The sequence below is a fragment of the Dasypus novemcinctus genome, chromosome 6 (assembly GCF_030445035.2).
Source record: "Dasypus novemcinctus isolate mDasNov1 chromosome 6, mDasNov1.1.hap2, whole genome shotgun sequence".
Lineage (NCBI taxonomy): Eukaryota > Metazoa > Chordata > Mammalia > Cingulata > Dasypodidae > Dasypus > Dasypus novemcinctus.
Window position 1 is genome coordinate 28,091,207 of NC_080678.1, and position 21,494 is coordinate 28,112,700.

The window sequence follows — 21,494 nt, forward strand, 5'->3', positions numbered from 1 at the left end:
CTTCCTTTTCATCTTCAACAAGCCTTAGTTTCAGTAGCTACAAAATGGGGATACCATCTACATTGTTGGGATGTTGGTATCTTCATTTCCTAGGGATGCCATAACATAACGTCATATTCATAGGACTGGAAATTAAAACTTGAACATGTATTTTTGGGGGATACAACTCAATTCATCACAGTTGGGAAGGCCAGATGAGATAATACATAAAATCTACTTAGTGAAATCTTTAGTATACAGAAGGGATCGACAAATGACAGATATGATCAATTTGCTCCCAAGTTTATATCCTGACTTATAGGCCTAAAAACACCCCCAAGGAGTCATTTTCAACCAGTGTACTTTTGAGACCATGCTTAGTCTCAAATTTCAACATTGCATTACAGATATTGCTGGTGGTATCTCTACTGGTAAATGGGACCTGCTGGAACAACAAAGCTGAAAACAGTCTCGTCAGGAAGAGGAGGTCTTCTCTTCCAAGTTCTGAGTATTCCACAACAAACATGGTGGTGCCTACATACCAAGAAAAGGAAATTGGGTGCAAGGACTGGAAGCATCTTGGTCTGTTAGGTCTAGTATACCCTCTAGTGGCCACATAGAAGACTGTTCTAAAATCCCAGTTTGGCCAAAGTTGCAACCTGTGTATGTGCAGGATAGTCTTGAGATTAATGTAAAGATAAGCCAAGGTTTTTACAATTTTATACATTGTCTCTTTTTTTCTTGCCAAATACTGATCAACTGAGGAAAAGGCACAACAGGCCTCTCATACTACATATATTGACTCTCAAGTGAGAGCTGGGGCTAATCATCTTTAGTTTTGTAGAAAGGAATTTTGAAATGAATATTTTTCTTAAAAAGCACTTTTGCACGGCAAGGTTCTTTACAAGCCAAAGCAATAATTAAATATGCCTTAGACTATGAATCTGTTCTTCTCTGCCCAAACCCTTCATTTTTATCATAGGTAATTATAGTAAAAAAACAACTTCGATTAACCAGAAACTTCAATTAACATGATTTTCCTTTTTGCACTATAATTATAGGACAAAGTTGAAAAAAAAATCACAAGAAAATTTATTCATGTGAGGGATTTAGTCTGGAAATAAGGATGGCTTATGCTAAGTGGAAAAAAAACAATAAAAAATACATTCACACTATTATTACCATATATAAAAATACATATATAACTACAAGAGCTGGAAAGGAACAAAACTTTAAAAAATATATGACTGTGGTGAGAATGAACTATTTTCTATTCTTTGTTATTTTCTTTATTGTTACATTGTTATTTGTATAATGCATAAATAAAAAATGGAAGGGGGCAATGTATAAACTCAACCCATATTCTACAACATCATCTATTCTCCTATATGGATAGAAGATCAGAACAAATTGAGACTGAGAATCAGAATCTAAACTCTGAATAATCTTTACATCTCAGTGATATAGTTTAAGGTTACCATATTCTATGAAAACAAAAAATAGGTCATTTGTAGAATATTTCCTCCAATCTAAAACAAGAAGGGTTTTATATATACAGTGAATTTTAAGCTAATTTGAAAATAAATTTATCACAAATACCCACCTTACTTAAAGTTTCACTGAAATATAATACTCAATAGACCGCAAAGTAATGAGGCTAAGGAGCCACACCCTGAATTGAAGAAAAGTCTTATTACCAAATCCATCTATTTAAAATACTGTTTATTTGTGATTTAACATTAATTAGCATTACATCTAAGAGCAATATCGGATAACATTTATACATTTTTCCACAGGACACAGAGGTTCATTGGCTCATTCTTTATGCCAAAGCAAGTATATAGAGGCATTAGCAAAAGGTGCAAATAGTTTACTGTTGCGTTTAAAAAATATTTATGCACATTGCATTCATTTAGATATATATATTTTTAAAGTTATGGAAAAGCATAGTTCACAGGTTACTGTTTCTACATATGTTGTAATACAACACAAATGATGTAGAACATTAAAAAAAAAAATCTCAAATACAGACATAAGCAACTGAAAGTTTCCACTAAGGGATTAAAACACTGATTCCAGTAGTTAGAGAGATCTAGAATGACATTTCCAGGCTCCAGTTCAACTTTGTATCATCACACACACACAACCAAACAGAACCAACCCAGAACTCACTGCAATCAACATAATGTTTTGCATGCCAATTCACCCTCCAGAAACACTTTCAATTATTTTTACTTACTGGCCATTTTGGATCATTGATTTTACATTGATTTGTGACATCACTTGGGTGAAGTGAGGGAAAACTATATTAAGTTTAGGTTTAAATTTGTATTTACATTGGAAAGGTAGTTACTGAAAAGATAAGAGATTTGTAAAAATCAAGAAGTGGTAGTTTTCTCACTATCAGTAACAGATCCCACTGATTTTTTTCTGGTGCTACCTTCTAAAGATAAATAAGTCAGAAGATTCAACCCTTTAAAAACTCAAATGTCAACCAAGAAATACACTGTTTTGGGCAGAGAAGCAGAATTCTAGAAATTTAGGACATATTTCCAATAAATCACACTTTAAATCCTATAGCAAATATAGTCATTATCAAACTAGAACTCTTTTTATGTCCCATCTTTTGTGCCCTTAATTTTCACCTCCTTCTCATTTCTCCCCCTTTTATTTAGTTATCGTACAAGATTTTTTTCATTCATTAGCAATACTAAGAGAAAAATACATTAGAAGATTCAAATATGAATCCAGTTATACTTTCATATACTCTAATCCCCTTTTGATACCAAATTCCTGGATTCTTGAATTATATTTAATATACTCAGTACCAAGCTGCCTCAAATATGCTCTATTGTTAAATGATTGGCTAATATGTTTATGACACTTTTATACTGAATGGTATATAAACATCTCAACATACAAAAACTGTTTTGCCAGAGTTAAACTAAACCCATGTTACGTGTACAAAATCCCCTTTGTTGAAAAATAAGGGGTTCTCTAAACTAATAAAAAAAGAAGTTTTCAAAAATTATAGTTTACTAAAATGACATTTTTTGGCAAAGTTACTTCAGGTGAGGAAATTGTATACAATGAATAAGATTCCAAATTAATCTTTTCTTAAATTTAAAAAAATTATATGCCAGTGTATACTTTAGAAGCTTTGAAAGCATTCTATTAATCCCTATTGAAATAATAGGGACCTCAAAGGTATGGCCAATAATCATGATAAAAAATTATAATCTGATTACCAAGAGAAGCAACTGCTGAGAAATAAAAATTCTCTTGCTTGTTCTCAGTAACTGTTTTCCAAAAGGTATTATGGAGATGGCCTGAAGTAATTCAGACAGTTATCGGTTTGTGGTGAACTATAATAAGTCCTCACGAGGGCAGAGCTAATTAAAACTAGCAATTGCTTAAAAAGTCAAAGCCATTTTTGGACATATAAAATGAGAGATGAATTTAAAATATTTTTTTTCATATTATGTTTTTCTTTTAGTAAAACCTCTTTCCAGTTCTTAAAGTCCAGTTTGCTACATACCCCCAATCTGATCTACCACTGCATATTAATGATCAACTTAAATGTGCAATGTCACTCAGTAATAATAATTATTATAAAGAGACTTTACTTAGGCTTCAACTTTCTCCTTTTTTTTGTTCTTTTTCAGAAAAGAGGGAGTGCGGAATTTCTTCTTTTTCTTGGATGGTGATTTTGAAGGTGAGCCTTCTGGTGACAGGACTTCTTCAATTTTTTCTGGTGACTTAATGGTAATCTCGATGTTCTCTATAGTCGTGCTTGTAGTTAACCTACTCACTCGCTTAGCGAGCTCATCTTCAACATCATGCAGATCATCCTTGCCATTCACTTCCATGACAGGCACATCCATGGAGATGAAGCTCTTGGAAAAGAGCTCATGGTTTTCTATAAAAGGGAATTTTCTCCTGTTATTTTACATAGTTAACATCTCTACTTAATTTGACAAACTGAAATGCTCGAGCAATGCATTAGGCACTACTTTTATTCCAATGAAGAGAAATGTTATTTTAAGAGAGCATGGGTCTATTAGCATGAAGCTAATTTTCTTAATTGATAATAAAGTGGAGAGGAACAAAGTTTTTAGACCAAAGAGTGAAAGCAAGATAGCATATATGAGGAAGAAAACCTACATTTTTCTTTTTTTGGGTCATTTGGCAATCAAAATTGAAAAAGACTTCCGTTTCTGATTGGAAGACTTACGGCAAATCAATTTTAATTTCACAAATATTTAAGAACTGTGGGTTGCCAAGGTCCATTTTAAGGTAAATCTATATAAATGTTGAACAAAAGTAGGATGCCATTTAATAAAAATATAAAAGTACTGGGAAGTTTAAATAAAATCCATGGCAAACTTACTGTAATCAGGTGTTGCTCAACTTCCTTGCAAAGCAAATGACAGAGGGACAGACTCTTAAGATAACTCAGTGAATGTTATGGGAAATTACATAGAATACCTTCTAATTTTTCAGGGACATTTTGCGGTGACTGAGTTTGAGATTGAATTTGTGAAACAGATGAAGCGTCATCTGAGAGTAAGTCCTGCTCAGCATCTGTCGGATAAGAGTTTAGTTAAAAGCCATGCAAAACATAACAGAAAAAGAAGCATAACAATTCAGGGAGGTTAGTGCATACATCAAATGCCTGCATACACAGAGATGAAAACTCATCAGCAGTGAGCAGAACATGCTAACAGTTATTCCAAGTATCAATAATTATGCTTTAAGAAGAGGTTAATATGCCAAAATTTCTGGCTGCTAATAGTAATTTCACATACAGGGTTATAAAGGAAGCACAGCTACTGGCAGCCCAGGCAAATAATATGTGTGCATTTAGCTTTTGCTAGTGTGTCAGAAAACCAAAATATCGTGAGCAGCCAGATAAAAAAAATTATGAAGCCTCACCAATGATGCTTCATTAATGAGGCAGAATGCTTCACAGAATTTTTGAACACTATACAATTAATGATTTCTTTCAGAGCAATATTCGTGAGCTATTTCAGAAGGTCATGATGAACATGGAAGAAACTATTTATAAAATTACAAATAAAAATTCTAGGTGCAGTATTCATTACCTGGCATCTTTAGGCTTTCAAAAGGTAAGAGATTAAAGAGGGACATTTTACAAATCACAAAAAACAGAGAAAGTGGCCAACCTTACATAGGAATAAACAAATTCAATAATATCACTTAGGACATGTAGTGTAATTACATTAATGTGTCAAGATGATTCCCTTTTGTGACAATGGCATAAACACACTGATAAAAAATGTTCTCTGGATGATCCAGATGCCATTAGTTCTTCCTACTAAGCTAACATGGAAACAAATTCTTTAACTACTGATCTTTGTTTTGCTGTGGATAAAAATTTAAAACAGAAGATTTTCAACTGTATGTTGAGGATGCTCTAACACAGAGGCTCTTACCCACTTTTGGGATCACAGATGTTCTGTCCCCCACTCCAAATCCCTTTCCCCCGAATGTACATCACACACAATTAAGCATATATTTTTTTGGGTGGTTCATGGAATGTCTGAAGCTCATCCAAAAACCCAAGATTGGGAATCCCTGCTACAAAGAGTCTTACTATAGAGAAAAAGGTAGCTAAATAAAAGCCATGTACTTGTAAATCTATAATTATTCCAAAGTAAAAAGTTACCAAAAAAAAAAAGGCAACAAGCTATGAAAATGTTAGTATCTATTATTGTAACTAACAATTCTTTACTCATCTGGGGATTTCACTTTACTAGGAGCTTTTGTTACAAAAGGAACATTTAAAAAAAAGTACTGACTGCCTTCTGCCATCCAACTCAAGGTGCTCCCCTTGTTAGCAGATGTGGTTACCCTAGGCCTAATCTAAAAATCAACTAACCTTCCAGGCCTTGCTGTTTACGTTCCACTGTCTTCTTATACTCCTCAAGTTCTCCTTCTGTGAGGTGACTGAAGGGGTTGGGAGGAGCTGGGGGGGCGTGATCATCTTCTTCAAAGTACATGGACTTGTGAAAGGAAAAAACTGACTCATTACTGAGAGTTTTACTTATATAGATATTTATACATGTACAAACATACATGACATTTGTGTCATTTTATAATAAGAAATGATAAAGCACCACGCTTCATTTAAAACACTTTTTATTTGACTAATGCTCTTAGACTTCAGATCCACTGGATTATCACTGTCAGTGATGTTACCTCAATAAGCCTGTCATAGGTCAATTTTAATAACCTTTTTCAAAAAAATAAAACTAAGCCAAGTTCTAAAAAAAACTTTACAAATTAAGAAACATCTTGAAAAACCAAGAACTGCTCCATTTCAAAAAGCCTTTGTTAAAAAAAAAAGACTTAGAAAAATGAAACTGTACCAAAAGAACTTCTTTAAATTTGATGTGAAAACACACTTGCAGGTATTTTATCCAGGAGAGGAATTTATGAGATTTTCAATTAAACCTGGCAGATTGAATCTTTGCATTTATTTCTAATCCCTCCCCAAACCCCACTGAAATGATAGGAAAGGAACAGCAACAAAGATGGTACAAATTTATAAAAGATAAAAGAATAACACAGGAGACAATATAGGATAAGAAATGGCAGGTAATACTTTTTTTGACAGATGTAAAGCATGTAGAAGAATGGATGGCAGAGCTGAGAAAGCTGAGCCCCAAGTCCTGCAAAGAAGGATGCAAATGAGAAATACGTGCATTTGCTCTGTGGTGGTCAGGTAGGGCTCAGAAACTGGAGCCATCAGGTACCAAAGAAGGTAGTGGTGCGCGGAAAAGGGTGAAAACAGCGGGGCAAGTTAAAAGCTAGCTCAGGGAACAGACTCCACGTGGCCAAGCATTTACCTCTCTCCCAACCTTACAGCAGATCAGAGGCTTATTCTTCAGAAAAAATTGATTAGGGGACATAGAACACAGCTAAGAGCTCCTGGAACAATGGCGGGAGACTGGCAGGGGACTGGTGAATTCTTCTCCAGGTAAATTAAAGGGCCCTAGATGAAAGAACTTCAGATATTAACATCTGGAGATCCCCCAGAGAAACAACCTGGTCCACATCCAATCACCATATGATGAAGCTCACCAGTCTCCAAGCTCTTCCACATCAAGAGCTTCTGATCAACTTTCAGTGTCTCATTCTTAACAGACAGCCACAGATTATGAGATATTTGAGGAAAACTTCTAATATGGAAGAGAGAATAAACAACTAAGAAAAAGGGGACTCAGAAGTAATAAAGACAATGAAGGGTGCTGAAGAAAATTTAAGATGCTTCCCTTAGAGAGGTAAGAGAAAATGGTGTATTTATGAAACAAAGACTAAAATGTTATTTTAAAATGTAAACAAACAAAAAAGGAAATAAAGGTAACTCCTAAAAACTAAAAAAAAATTTTTTTTTAATTTGATAAAAGAGTTAAAAAATAAAGTTTAAAAATATCTTCTAGAAAGTAGGATAAAAAGTTAGAGATGGAAAACAGGAAAGAAAAGAGAACATAACAGATGTTCAAAGAGGTCCGACATTAAAACTAACAGGATATGCTGAAAGAAAGAAGAAATTAGAGGGGAAAACCTATTAAAAAAGAATGGTGAAAAAAACTCCCCAAACTTAAAGCTATGACTTTGCAGACTGAAATTCTAAGAAAAAGGAATAAAAAGATCTACTCCAAAGCACACCCTCATAAAATTTCAGTAGAGCAGAGATGAAGCAAAGGTCTAAAGAAAAAGAAAACATAAAAAAACTCAACAGGGTCACATACAAAAGTACAGGAAATCACAATGCTCCTCCCCCATCCCACTTCTAAACAATAACAGGGAATTAGAAGACAACGGAGCAGTCAGTGATTTTAACATGTTGGGGGAAAATTACTTGCAAACTAGAACCCTGTATCCATTACATGTACATCTGAAGGTGGAATAAAGACATTTTCAGACTGTTAGCTCTTTTATATTCTTTCTCAGAAAGAGAGAGGATATGCTTTATGATAAAGGAGCAAATCAAGAAAGAGGAAGACACACGAGGCAGGAAACAGGATCCACAGACGAGAAGGGCAGGAATCCTCAGGATGAGCGGCCTGGAGAGCAACCAGCCCAGATTTGCACCAGAACGACAGAGGGCTGCAGCTGAGTGACTGCCTGTTACAAGTGACCCTTTGGAAAATGGTAATAAAAGGGACTTCATGATTCTGTTGGAACATTTGGGAAGAACTAGTAAAAGTTACCGAAAATAATAAGAAAATGAAAAAAGGAAGCAATTACTAACTCAGAGTAGGGTTGGGGCCAAAAAAGTTCTATAAGAAAGATAAACACTGAAAGCTGATTCGACAACAGCTACAAAAACTGTGATGTAATACAGGGAGAGGGAAGCGGACTTGGCCCAGTGGTTAGGGCGTCTGTCTACCACATGGGAGGTCCGCAGTTCAAATCCCGGGCCTCCTTGACCTGTGTAGAGCTGGCCTACGCGCAGTGCTGATGCGTGCAAGGAGTGCCCTGCCATGCAGAGGGTGTCCCCCGCGTAGGGTAGCCCCACACGCAAGGAGTGTGCCCTGTAAGGAGAGCCGCCCAGCGTGAAAGAAAGTGCAGTCTGCCCAGGAATGGCGCCGCCCACACGGAGAGCTGACACAACAAGATGACGCAACAAAAAGAAACACAGATTCCCGTGCCGCTGATAAGCATAGAAGCGTACAAAGAAGAACACGCAGCAAATAGACATGGAGAAGAGACAACTGGGGGGGCGGGGGGGAGAGAAATAAATAAATCTTTAAAAAAAAAAAGAAGTGCTTTACACAGAACAAAGTTTAAAAAAAAAACAACACAGGGAGAATGGAGAGAGGAAAAAAGGAAAGCACTATATAAACAAGCTAAATCCTCATCTTCCATAATAGGAAGTCACTAGTGTCTTTCATTAATTCTAAGATACACATTTTCTTCATATTGTCACATCTCTGAAGCTGAGATATTAATCTTATAATTGATGAATCTTATAATTAGTAGTGTTTTTTCTCAGTGATAAACTGACGGTACTTCTTACAATTGATGACAGATTTGAGGAAATACAGTAGCAGCTTAAAATCAATAAACCAAAAAAAAAAAAAAAGACATAACTGAAAAGGCAGAATAGAGAGGGGCTCTTAGAAACATGTAGGTAAATGGTAAAAGCAATTAAAAGAACAGAAAGTCCTTGTCCCTGAAACTGGGAATTGAGGGTGGCATTTGCAGTCTTGTGGACTGTTTGACTTTTTAACTTGTGTTTTAATTACTCTAGATAAAAACAAATATTTATATTTATAAGCAAAGAAATTAATGAGTTAGACTAAAAAACAAAGACTGTATTGCTTCATGGACTTACTGAAGGAGGCTTATCCACAACAATGCCAGCAAGCAACTGAGACTGTGGTCCTGCTGTTTTTAAGTCATACCGGTTTTGTTCCCGGATCTGAATTGAAAAATAACAACAAGTTCTTTGGGGGTAACTGTGCAGATGATCTTTACTTTCTCTTTTCCTACAAGCTTACTGTTTGACCACCCTAAGTAAGTCAAGAGTCTCTTCAATTCCCACATCCATAAAGCCCCCATTTAGTCTCCTAACAGCTCATTATTAATCTCCTACACTTTTGGCATGTGATGTCCTATTGTCTTACAATGTTAGAGAACTACAATTTTCCACAAAGTACCAGGACTCTTAAAGGCAGAAAGATATTTAATACTTCCTCAAGAACAGAGTAGGAGGTATTTAATGTAAATTAAAATATTATTTAATTATTTTTCAAATTCTTCTACATTCAACCCCCTAATTTGGTATTAGATTCAATCACTAGTGATTTAAACATAAAGCAACATAAAAATATGTTTACTAGCCAGAAAAGACTATGTCTTACCTTATTTCTCTTTTCTAGTACTTCGTTCGGGTTTGTATTTAAAGGAACAAACTGATTTGGATCTTCGATTTTGATAGGTGTTCCACCACTGACTTTAGAAGAGTCTTCTGCTTTCATCCACTAAAGAATTAAAATTTTTCTACAATGAAGTTTTGCGTTAAGGAAATACATAGTAGGTGCTCAAGAACTGTTTATTGATACAAGGGTAGTGGTGGTGTATACACTGCCAATCTTTTCAAGAATTTCACAAGTTACATCTTAGTATTCAATTAGTTTATATCTCAGACTAGTTAGAAAAAGGCTCACAATCAGCATTCAATATTTTCTTTTTAAAAACAAATCTGTAACTATTCACATGAATACTCAATTATACTACTAACGAAACTTTCTTCTCTCAGCATTTAAAAATATGGTGCTGAAAATATTTCAAGCATACATACAGAGTATGATCTCACATTAACTGCTATTTAGAGTTCTGTCTCCTCCGCTGAAGGTTCATCAACTGTTAGTGGCCAAGAAGTCACCGAAAAGGACTCAAGGAATCTCTTAGGATTTGGTTTTCCAGATTTCACTTTTTACTTTTGGCTATCAGAAGAGGACAAGCCCTCTGATGAGCATTTTAAAAGGGGGATAATCTGGTAGATTAGAACCTTATCACAGAACCTTAGAATTGAAAAGATCTTATAAAATTGTTCTCATTTACCTCACACATCGTAACGCTTAAAGAAGGCTAATATTCATAAGGATTAATGATGACTGGCTATCAATTCAGTCAATAAAATTAATTCTGGGAAATGTGGGAGTTTAAAGATATTCTTTTCACTGAAAGACAAGAAATCTTACAGACCAGTAAAGAAACTCTTCAATGCCTATCCATTTCCATACTGAATGCTATTTATTTATATGACAGGATGAACTAATTTGAGTATCTAGAGGATACGCTCTAAAACAAAACCAAACATGAAGAAAAATGCTGAAGAAAAAATCTACTACAAGGTCTTGCCTAAAGGTAGCTATATACAGTAATTTATACAACTTTGCACAATTAGGTCTTGGTATCTTTTATAGTTCTAATTCATTGGTATGATATAAACTACAAAGTAATATCATGTAGTGGGTAAGAATTGGGCTCTAGAGTTAGACTAACTGCATTCAAATCCTGAATTTACCTTGAAAAATGATTAACTATTCTGTGCCTTGGTTTTCTTATCTATTAAATGGGGAGAAAAACAGCATCCCCTTCATAGTGTTGCTAGGAGAATTAACTGATTTGTACATAGCACTTAGAAAAAGCTCTATCTAATAAATGATGCTCTTACTGATTTTCTATTTTCCCAATATTTTTGACACAGAACATTCAATGCATGCGTAACTACAGAATATTAGGTAAAGGCAAACCACATACTAGTGGCATACCGTGATTTTGGTCCTGGGACTGGTTTCCCCATTCCGAGACTCCTCAGGCACATTCACTTTCATGTATGTGTTTGGCGAGTTCAGCCATCTTGTCTTTTCACGTTGCTGTCTCTGTGCCATGTATTTGAGGGGAGAAAGGGGCACTGTATCGTCTTCAAAGGAAAAGGCAGTCACGGTTGCTGGGATTTCCACATCGCTCTTGTGCCTAGGCTTCTCTCGAATGAGAGGATGCCTGTAAGCATAGCCTGTTCTATACCCCTAGGGGAAAGAAAAACCACAGTGGAAGCCATCAAACCTGTACCAATATAGCATTTGGATTCTAATTCTTTAAATAAATGATTCAAAAAGACTTTCTTGTTAAGAAACAAATAAATGGAAAATCCCACATAACTTCCACGTAACACTAGGGTTGAAATTAAGCAAATTTCAAGGTCTGGTTAAAACTGATTCCAGCTGACAGTCATTTCCACTCATACAGCTGCTACTGACAAAGATAATTTCAAAACTGCTGACCACAAACAATTTTCTACCTATAAAACAGTTTTTTGGGAACTAAAAGTCTCAGTGTTCATCAAGTCTTTGTTCCCGAGTCTGAAGGCTGTCTGCCTGACCCTTCACAGAAGAGAGTATAATCTAAGATAAGATGTTATTTGCTGTTCCACTGTTTGATTTGTAAAAACCCTGCTTCTAGAGTAAGAAGCATGTCCGAAACCAAAGGAGTAAGAAGCATGTCCGTGAACCAAAGGGAGATGGGAGCATCTGCCCTTGAATCTGAAGACATGAAATCTGACTTACGTTCAATTTTTCACCTACCAAATTGTCCAGGGTCCTCATCAGCCCTTCAAACTCTATCTCGCCAACCTTCCATTTCTGATGGACACCCATATTCACACCTCCTCCTCCAGATGCTGCTACAGTGCAAGTGAAAGCTTTATACTTCTGAAGATCCAGTATGAGGAGATTGTCTACTCCACCTGCCCCTGCTAATGCCCGCACCTATAACCAGCAGTAAAACATACAGAAGCACAAGACTGTAAAGGCCATAATGAGTATTTTACTTTCAAAAAAGTACAGTCTCAATTCAGCTAAAGTCTATAATACTTGCTATCAACAAAGAAAAAGCAACACTGTCAAAGTAGGCAACTAAAGCCTCTTTTTCATTTATCTGAAAAAGATACCTTCCGGGACTCTGAACCTCCCTGATGGAAAACACATTTTTAGCCATACCTCTTAAGATATTTCAAGCAACTGAATTATGTTGCTAAATTTTAAAGTTCTTTTCTTGCAGTTTTCCCATGGCTATCTAGTTAATACTTTTGTTGACAGTTAAAGTTTTAAAAGGATATAAAGATAATACACTGGGAATTTTCCATAAGGATATTTAGGCAGAAGAAATCAGACTGCTACCTTAATTAAGATTTTCACAGCCACAATTAAGAGAAGAGGAGGGAACATTAAAGAAAAGATGAAGTTGGATGTCGAGACAAGTTAAATTTGGTAGAAAGGTTTTTTTGACGAGAGAAATTAGGGCCTTTAAATACATTCAGCTTCTCTGAGGAAAAGAGCAGTTGGTAAATATCCAACCTATTAAGTTAATGAAGCTGTGGAATCATTGAAAACTGCATGAGTTCAAAAACTTCAGGTTCTGCTCATAAGCTTTTTACAAAAGTGAACACAACACATCCTGATCCTTGATGTTTTCTCCTTTTTTTTGCAGCTCATTAGCACCACCACTAGAGAGTGAAACAGAGAAATGTGCAATTGTATGATCTTCAAAAGTAAGATTGTGGAGAAAATGATGTTTATGAGGCACTTAGATTTCTGTGTGTGCATGAGCGCGTGCATGCCTGTACATGCACGTGTCTGTATATAAATTTCAACTTTCCTTCCATCTATTTTTAATTCAAGAGATAACTAAGTTGACCCCTTTAACTTAAGTAAGGCATAATTTCTCTTAAAAGACAAAATGAAACAAAAACCATTAACAAATAGGACTTCGGAAATGAGTCAACACAAAACCCAACCAAGCAAGCAAATAACAAAGCTATAAAAAAATACATAGGGAATCATTTTTCCTACCTGAATTTCACAGGCTATCTGTACATTAAAAATATAGTGAAAAGCCTCCTCAATTGTTTCTCCAAGAGCTACCACACCATGATTCCTGAGTACCAGCACCTAAAATAGAATCCCCAAAGCAATCACTTTAAATAACTGCCATAGCTCACGCTGTTTTCATCACAGTAGCAGCAACAAAAATAGCTCCTTGGATAGAAACTCTACTATATACCTTACAACTTGGCCCCAGAACTTTCTGTAGCTGAATTCTCTCCTCCTGTTCATCAAGTGACCCTTGGTAGTCATAATAGGCAACATCTCCCAGGATCAGGGACTCTTGAGAAATTGGAAGGATGCCACACTTCATGGAGGACACCTAGATGACACATTCACAGGGATCAGATTCTTCAGTCAGCCCAGGAAGCACTGGGCTATTTGTTGTGATCACTGTGCCAGCCCACCTCCCTGCTTTTGTTCTGATTCTTTCAGGGGAAAAAAAATGGATGTAGGGGAGACAACCCGACTTAAATGCTGTGTCAAATATTATGAAAGGAGACTTGCTCAAAGAACTCAGTGACCCAATTATTAAACTGATTAGTTTAAGATCCAAATGCCATCTCTCTATTATTTACTAGGAATAGTACCATTGATTCAAACAGTCTTTTGCTTTTTGGGTATACAGAGGATTAATATTTCAAATATGAGTTTCAATGGTAGGGTTTGAAGAAATGCAGATTAAAAGGCATCATGTTAGGAAAGTCATGAAGATAACACATTTCCCAGAGTCATTGTTAGTTTTGGCCCCTGTCTAACTTACAGCTGCTGTTGCAAGGGTATGGATGTGTATCACACACTTAACATCAGGACGAGTAGAATAGATTGCAGCATGGGGACTGAATCCAGTATGGTCAATTTTCAAATTAGTACTTCCCTGGTCAACCACTTCTCCTATTATATTGACTTTCACCTAGAAAAATTCAGAAAGTTATATTTAATTGGCATACATGTATCAAAGTTTGCCTGTGTTACACAAGCTAAACCAGGGGTTGGCAAAATTTTTCTGTAAATGGTCAAGTAAATATTTTAGGCTTTGTGGGCCTCTGTTGCAATTACTCAACTCTTTAACTGTTGCAGGAACAAAGCCATAAACATGTGTAAAAGGATGGCTATCTATAGATGTGTTCCCATACAACTTTATTTACAAAACAGTCTACAATAAAACTTAATATTAACAAGAGACATGGTTCCCAAGAATCTGAATAACTTAAGCAACTCACTGGAGATGAGAACAAGTCTGGAATTTACTGAACTGGTTGGAAAATTTCCATTTGCTAACATTGCAGTACCCACAACCAGTGTAGTTACTGCTATTCTAGAGGCTGATGACAGTGCCTAGGAGTACAATCACGGAAAAGAGAAAATGCTAGACGGGCAGACAATATACTCACACCAACTAAATTTTGTTTAAATCTATTTACACAACACACATAGCCTTTGTGTGTGTGTGTGTGTATGTGGTTGTGTTTTAACAAATTCCAGAGTGTTCAGAGTGGAAATATATTCAAGAATTCCCTTTAAAACATGGACAGGTTAACTGATAAGATCAATTCATTTATTAATCTCTTCAACTACTCTATTTTTAGAGAACCTTAAAGTGTTTCTTAAAAATAAGCATAACTTTCCAACTTCAGTATTCCAGCCATATCTTTCCTGTTCTATACTGCACTAAAATCTAAAAACAATGAGAAAAGTACAAGGAAGTTCAGAAACAGTAATATAGGATTGAAAATTATACCAAGTTAGAGGCTGTGGCTTCAGAAAAAGATAAGCCTCTAGGAATTATTATAATGTGGTCTTGCTCCTTACTTATTCTTACCTGGAAGAAAGAAAAAACAATAGGGAATTACTATACTATTAGGTATTCATATTTTGCAGTATAAATATAACTAGAAATACATTTACAATGAATAATTGTATGAGGTGTGGGGGGAAAAGAACAAGCAAAAACAATTAAAGGCTGGGTGTGGTGGGCTGAACTGTGCACCGCAGTTTGGACATGTTCTTGGTCTGGGACTGCATTCCGGCGGGCGTGGACCCACTGTGAGATCTCTTCAAGATGTTATGTTAGCTTAGGTGTGGCCCAACTGAATCTGGATCACTAGAGTACTTTATAAGCAGAATGAAATTCAGACAGAGAGAGATAGAAAACCAGAGGGAGGAGACAGAAGCTGGAAGTCAATGGAACCCAGGAGAGAGAGAAGATGCCGCCACGTGCATTGCCATGTGGCAGAAAGGCCAAGGACCAAAGATCACTGGAACCCAGCCCCAGAACACCATATTCTGGGAGAAAGCAATGCCTTGCTGACACCTCGTCTTAGGACTTACAGCCTCAAAACTGTGATTGGATACATTCCTATTGTTTAAGCCGACCCACTGCATGGTATTTGTTTTAACAGCTAGGAAACTAAAATAGTGTGCAACGTGAAACTTTCCTTGAAAGGTTTTCTTTCCTCACTCTCAAGTTCTTTCCAAAGATTTCTGACATGAGTTTTACTGGACTTATCTAAAGTGTTATTTTGGTGCTCAAAAGGAGCTTAGGGTAAGCTACATTCATGAGAAACAAATGTTAATATTATTCAACATAATTTACAACGTGAAAATTAAGGGCAAAATGGGCAAAGGAAAGGGAAAAGAGTCTCTTTCTAAGAAAGGAATTAAGGTAGAGATGGAAGAGGGCACTTAAGAAGTAGCTAGGAGGGAAGGAAGAAAGGCTGTTGATACATTGCACCACACATCTATGCCACTTCTATTACACAATATTCTAATACTTATTTCTTCCAAATACTATCTACTTCCAAATGTGGCAAAGTGAAAACAAGATGATGATGAATGAGAAATATACACTTAAAAAATAAAAACCAGGAAGGAAACTTCCCTAATGCCTTTCATATTCATTGCCCAAAATGCTTTTTAATTTGAGAACTCAAAATATAATTAACATGGAGAGGGAAAAGTTTCTCATCAGGATTTCTGCCAAGGAACAACATAGATAGTAAATGGAGGAGAGAGCTGGGGTAACTGTAGCCTTTCCCTCGGAGATGACGTTTAAACGAGCATCAGGTTGTGATCTAGCATTCCAGGTTCGGAGAAGGAAGTCTAAAAATTAGACTTCTTGAAAAAAAGGAGAGAAGAGTACAGTTGCTTTCTAATTGGGATATTTAAAAGGAAAAAGCTAAAGAACTTACTGAGATGTATGTATTTGCCAGGTGTGCCCATCCAAACAAGTCCACAAGTCTGTACAGGCTGGCAAGTTTACAACGAGTAAGTTTTTCTCCCTTCATATATGAAGATGTATCAGCACCAGGAAGGTCATTGATAGGTGTGACCATGCCAAGACCTAAAAGAGGGAAGATTGGGAAGGACAGTCAAGTCAAGTCAATCCCTTACCCAGAAATTAGGTTCACACATCTGCCAGGAAGCAGCCCGAGTCTGGGAATATCCCAGCCTCGGAAATAATGACCTGAAATTTACCAGCCCACACAATGTTTTGTTAGCTTATCTTACATAGAGAGGTATAAAGAGATAAAAGTAAGTATCAGCTATTTTCTCTGCTTGCTTGGTTAAAAGTTGTTTTTCATCTAGTACTTGTTTGAGAGTGACTATATCTAAATCTCACTCCACTGGGGAAAAATGGTTACATGATCCCAAACATGGAAGTATTAAATATTAAGTTTACTTTTCTAATATATACTTTTTACTTTTATTCAAATACAAAAAAACCATTTACAAGGAAAAATAACATATGCAAATAGTAGTCCGGCTTCTGCTCTCATGCAACAAAAAACTAGTTTTGAAAGGTCTCTAACGACTCAATTGTCAAGTTCAATTTCTATCCCTGCTCAGTCTTCACTCCCCTGGACCTCTTTGCAGCCTAACACCATTAACCGTCTGTTTCCTAGTTTTCTTCTCCAGGCCTGGGTGATACTATCTTGCTTCTCTTGTTCTCTTTCCATCTGCTGCTTCTTTCTACTGCTGTAAGTTCTCATGCTCCCCCTTCTCCCAGCCATGGCTCTTTCCCAAAGCTCAGTCCTCTACTACATTTCTTGCTCCTTTTACTGTTCCCCATAGAAACATGTGCTTTCAAGCCTCAGCTGTTACTTCTGTTTAGATGAAACCCTGGCCTTCCTCTCTGACTAGGCCCTCCTCTCCACTCGTCAGCTTGCTGTTTCTCTACCTGCGACACTATGGCACAAATTAAAAGGGTCTGACCTGGATTTTATCTTATCTCCCCTGATTTTTCTTACTTTCCCTCTGTCTCCTTATTCTTCTAAGGCTCAAACAGTAGGGAACCTTTATCTCTTAAGCTCTCCTGGACACCCTATGTTATTTATCACCATGCTCTATGTTTTCTTCACAAGATCATTCACTTTCCACACTCAAGTTCAGGTCCTTATTTCACAGAGAAACTAGTCTTTCTAAATCATTCTGCTTAAAATGGCTTCCCATCAAAATCAGAACAAAATCCAAACTTCCAACCCAGGTTGTTGAGCTCTTCATGATTTTTCCATGGCCTATGTTTCTGACTTGACTTTGTTCCACGTGTCCCCTGAAAACCATGCTGCAAACCATAATTTTTCTCTCTTTGTTCCTCGAAATTGCCAAACTTACTCCACCTCAGGGCACTTGTACTCATTATTTCCTCTCCCTCAAATGTTTTCTCTTCCATCTTACTGTGGTTGGCTTCTTCTTGCCATTCAGATTTCTGTTTAAAACTTCTCAGAGAGGTTTTCTCCAGTCACCCAATCTGAAGGAACCACCCAGTAGCTCATATCTGTCTTAATTCTCTGTAGAGCACTTTGCATCATTTTCTAGTCTGTTTTCTGCATCCACGAGAGCAGGTATCTTGCCTGTCTTATCACTGTATCTCCTGTGCCTAAAAGTGGCTTGGCACATAATGGATGTTTAGTATTGTAGAGAGAATAAACCAATCTAGCTCAAACTTTGAATTTTCCTCTTTCTTCTGATAGAATCATGATTCTCCCAAGCTGGAAAATGCAGTCATTTTGGGTGCATCCTTCCTCCCCTTGCCCACCATATCTAAGCTGCTCCCAAATCCCCTCTACTGTGCTGCAGCTATGCCTTTCTCACTGGTCTCTTCCTTGTTATGCCCAAAAGTATCCCTCTAGTTTGGGCACTCATATCTCACATTGAGACCCTTTGAACACGCTCCTTAACTGACTTTTCTAACGCCAGTCTCTTCCCCTTTCCTGGGACTCATTCAAGTTATCACCAATCTTTTTTTCAAAAGGTCTCCCCCCTTACCTTACTGGCAGCCCTCCTTGGTCCAGCAGCGAAGGCCCCCTCAATCAGACCCAGCGTCTCTTCCCCAAGCTTCTACCCTAGGATCCTCACTGATGCACCAACATAGTAGCTCACTTCGAGTTCTATAAACATATCCTCACCTTGCCTGTTGCTACCATCATGTCTATGTTTGTCATTCCCACTCCTGGAAAGTACTGGAATTCACTGAAATCCTACTTATAATGTCTTTAACAAAAGGAAGAAAGAAAGAGAAAAGCAAAGACAACAAACGAAAAGAAAGGAAAAGCCCTTATCTCGCGAGCCTGACATGAAGTGGTCCTTGGTGGCTTCATCTGGCATGGACTCCCTTAGCGCTGCATACCTGCCCCTGTACCGCAGTGATTCTGTAACTCTCTCACTGCTGAGATGTAAAGTACTTATGATTACAGTATTGAGCTCACCAAACTGGGCACTTGCTAAAGAGATTTTGAACGAAGAAAGTATCTTAAACCCTCTTTTACACCAAGTTCTAACTCTTACATCCTTTGACGTCTGGTTTGTTGAGATGGCTCTTCTTCCATAACGTTTTCTCAGGCGACTCTAGCCAGTAATCAATTCCTCCTGTGAACTCATAGCACAGTGACTTATAAAAGATCATTGGATACTTTCTTATAAACTGCTTTGCAAATTTTTCCCTCTATAGTTATTTTGCAGTGTTAATCTTTTTTGTATTTGTGGTATGTCTCTCCAACTAAAACATACATTTATCTAGGGTAGGGACCATTGACTTGTACTATTTTGTAAACTTCACAATCTAGTAAATGCCTGGTTACTTTGGAAAAGTAAGACATAGTAATACTATGTTACTCCAAGAGATTAGGTATTACAAACGTAAGGCCTGAACCTGAACAAAATATGCTGCTAGAGATGTACAGTGCTCCAAAAAGATAAAGTCATAATTTTTAAAACTCTCCAAAACTGACATACTGAGGGGTGATGAAGTAAAACCCGAGAAAGAATTGGCCATGATGTAATCTGCAATCTGCTGTAATGCTAATAATCCAGTTGGGTTGTGGCCTTTCTTCATCTGTTCTTGAATAAGGCATTCCAGGTCTTCCCGAAAGGCCTGTAATACACAAAAATAACCACTGAACACAGAGATCCACCGGAAGCAGAATGACCCAAATTGTTATTTGCTTTCATATAATCAGTCTTTCCCCACCCCTCTTTTGAGTAACTTTCACCTATACTGTCTAAAAACAAATATAAAACATAAAATAACATTAAAACCCTGGGAGAAGAAGCCAAGAAGCTTGCTTTCAGGAAAGGAGAAAAAAAATAGGCATTCTTAATCTCAAAAAAAGTGAGATACTTTAGTATCTACATCATACAGGTGCAGATAAGGTGACTGTTATTAATATTCAATAAGCAGCAAGTAGTAAAATGACGTAAAAATAAACCCATTCCTTGCCTAGGAGTCTTCACCATCTAAGTTTGGATAGAGTTCCTATTTGAATGGGCATCACTCTGACTATAGTACTCTTATTTGTGACCCATAGCAAAAGTCTTTATTAAAACATGTTAAATCATGGTATCAATTTTATGACTTTGACAGCAATTCCTTAGCTCTATAAACTCTGAATGCAAGCTGATAGGACTGATTACTTCCCTTCTGTAACACTGTGCTAAAGAAACAACACTTTCTCCAACTTTGGAGTCCAGATGTTTCTATTTTGGAGTTCTGCTGAATATTTTCTTTTTTCTCTTGGGGGAGGGTGGCAGAAAGAAAGAAAAGTCTCTGTTAGAAATAGTTTTCTGTAATCAAAATCCTTAAAGTTAAAAAGAAACCCTCTATTCTGTTAACCCTTGAGTTGTTGGTATAATTCATCATTTGAATCCTTTCCCAATCATTCACTTCAGTTGAAGTAGCTGGTTTTGTCTTCCCATCCCACCAACCAACACATATTTTATTACATTTATTGTTTGTTCTCTTGCTCATGTCCATTTCACTAATTTTAAACACTCAAACCTGACAGCTCTTGCTCTCTCCCTTGAGATTAGTTATATGTAGAGCAGGATGCCCTGCCAGAACACACACAAATACTTTGGAATCACTAAACCTAGATTTCCATGAACACCTTGCAAATCACTGGGAAAATCTTCCTTAGAAGGATGACTCTCCTTTGAATCACTGACAGTAGTTTTCCTCAGAAGGGTATGACCCTGTTTAGAAGTAGCCTTGCTTAAAGAGTCCTGAACATCCCAGTGGTCTAGGGACTTAAAACATTTTTTAATAATGTCACAGATGTTCCTGGTGGGAAGGAGACTGTGGTTCTGAGGTTATGAGCTGGAAGACACCAGGACCAGTCCTGACTCAATGCCTGTGCTGCTCTTAGAACCTGTGATGGGAACTGAACAAGCAGAGCACTAAAAGCTGTCATCTCGTAGCTTAACCATGGGCAATAAAGACATCTTTCACTGAGCTCGGCCCAGGAAGAGAGAGGTCATTCTTCCTGGATGCACCATGGTGGCCTGCACAGGTGCCTGAGTCGACAGTGAACCTCATTTCTGTTGGACGGGGTAAGACTAGTTTTCAACAGTGACATCTGCTGGCAGGAGGTTCAATGTTCAGTGGTGGACTGAAAAGACTTTATTGCGCCTCTCCCTCCTACATACCGCTTCTTAGATATGGAAGCCACAAATATGCCCTTTCAGAGCATAAGCCATGGAAGCTCTTGGCACAGTTCAGGGAAAGGAGGAATTCCCAAAAAAAGATTCTGGCCTTTCTGTCAAGAGCAAGCAGGGAGTTTTGACTGATTAATTTAAAAAGTACTAGTTGTGACC

The 21,494-nt window shown here is 37.0% G+C and overlaps 1 protein-coding gene across 40 annotated transcripts in view; it reads right to left on the bottom strand.

Annotated features, from left to right (window-relative positions):
- Positions 1 to 1,684: 1,684 nt before the first annotated feature.
- Positions 1,685 to 21,494, bottom strand: part of ADD3 (adducin 3) — a 147,261-nt gene continuing 127,451 nt past the window's right edge. For 17 of the 40 annotated variants that reach the window (XM_004473242.5, XM_058298454.2, XM_058298451.2 and 14 more), the window contains 13 exons: positions 19,638 to 19,776; positions 16,595 to 16,746; positions 15,145 to 15,225; positions 14,167 to 14,316; positions 13,582 to 13,725; positions 13,371 to 13,469; positions 12,105 to 12,287; positions 11,292 to 11,549; positions 9,876 to 9,995; positions 9,347 to 9,433; positions 5,882 to 6,005; positions 4,468 to 4,563; positions 1,685 to 3,898 (listed from right to left, as the gene is read on the bottom strand). In XM_004473242.5, the coding sequence (XP_004473299.2) occupies positions 3,606 to 3,898; positions 4,468 to 4,563; positions 5,882 to 6,005; positions 9,347 to 9,433; positions 9,876 to 9,995; positions 11,292 to 11,549; positions 12,105 to 12,287; positions 13,371 to 13,469; positions 13,582 to 13,725; positions 14,167 to 14,316; positions 15,145 to 15,225; positions 16,595 to 16,746; positions 19,638 to 19,776 (1,926 nt within the window). In that variant the 3' untranslated portion in view covers positions 1,685 to 3,605. Of the gene's footprint in view, positions 3,899 to 4,467; positions 4,564 to 5,881; positions 6,006 to 9,346; positions 9,434 to 9,875; positions 9,996 to 11,291; positions 11,550 to 12,104; positions 12,288 to 13,370; positions 13,470 to 13,581; positions 13,726 to 14,166; positions 14,317 to 15,144; positions 15,226 to 16,594; positions 16,747 to 19,190; positions 19,272 to 19,637; positions 19,777 to 21,494 lie in introns of all 40 variants that reach the window. The other 23 variants (XM_023583036.2, XM_058298472.2, XM_058298470.2 and 20 more) reach the window with 3 other exon arrangements.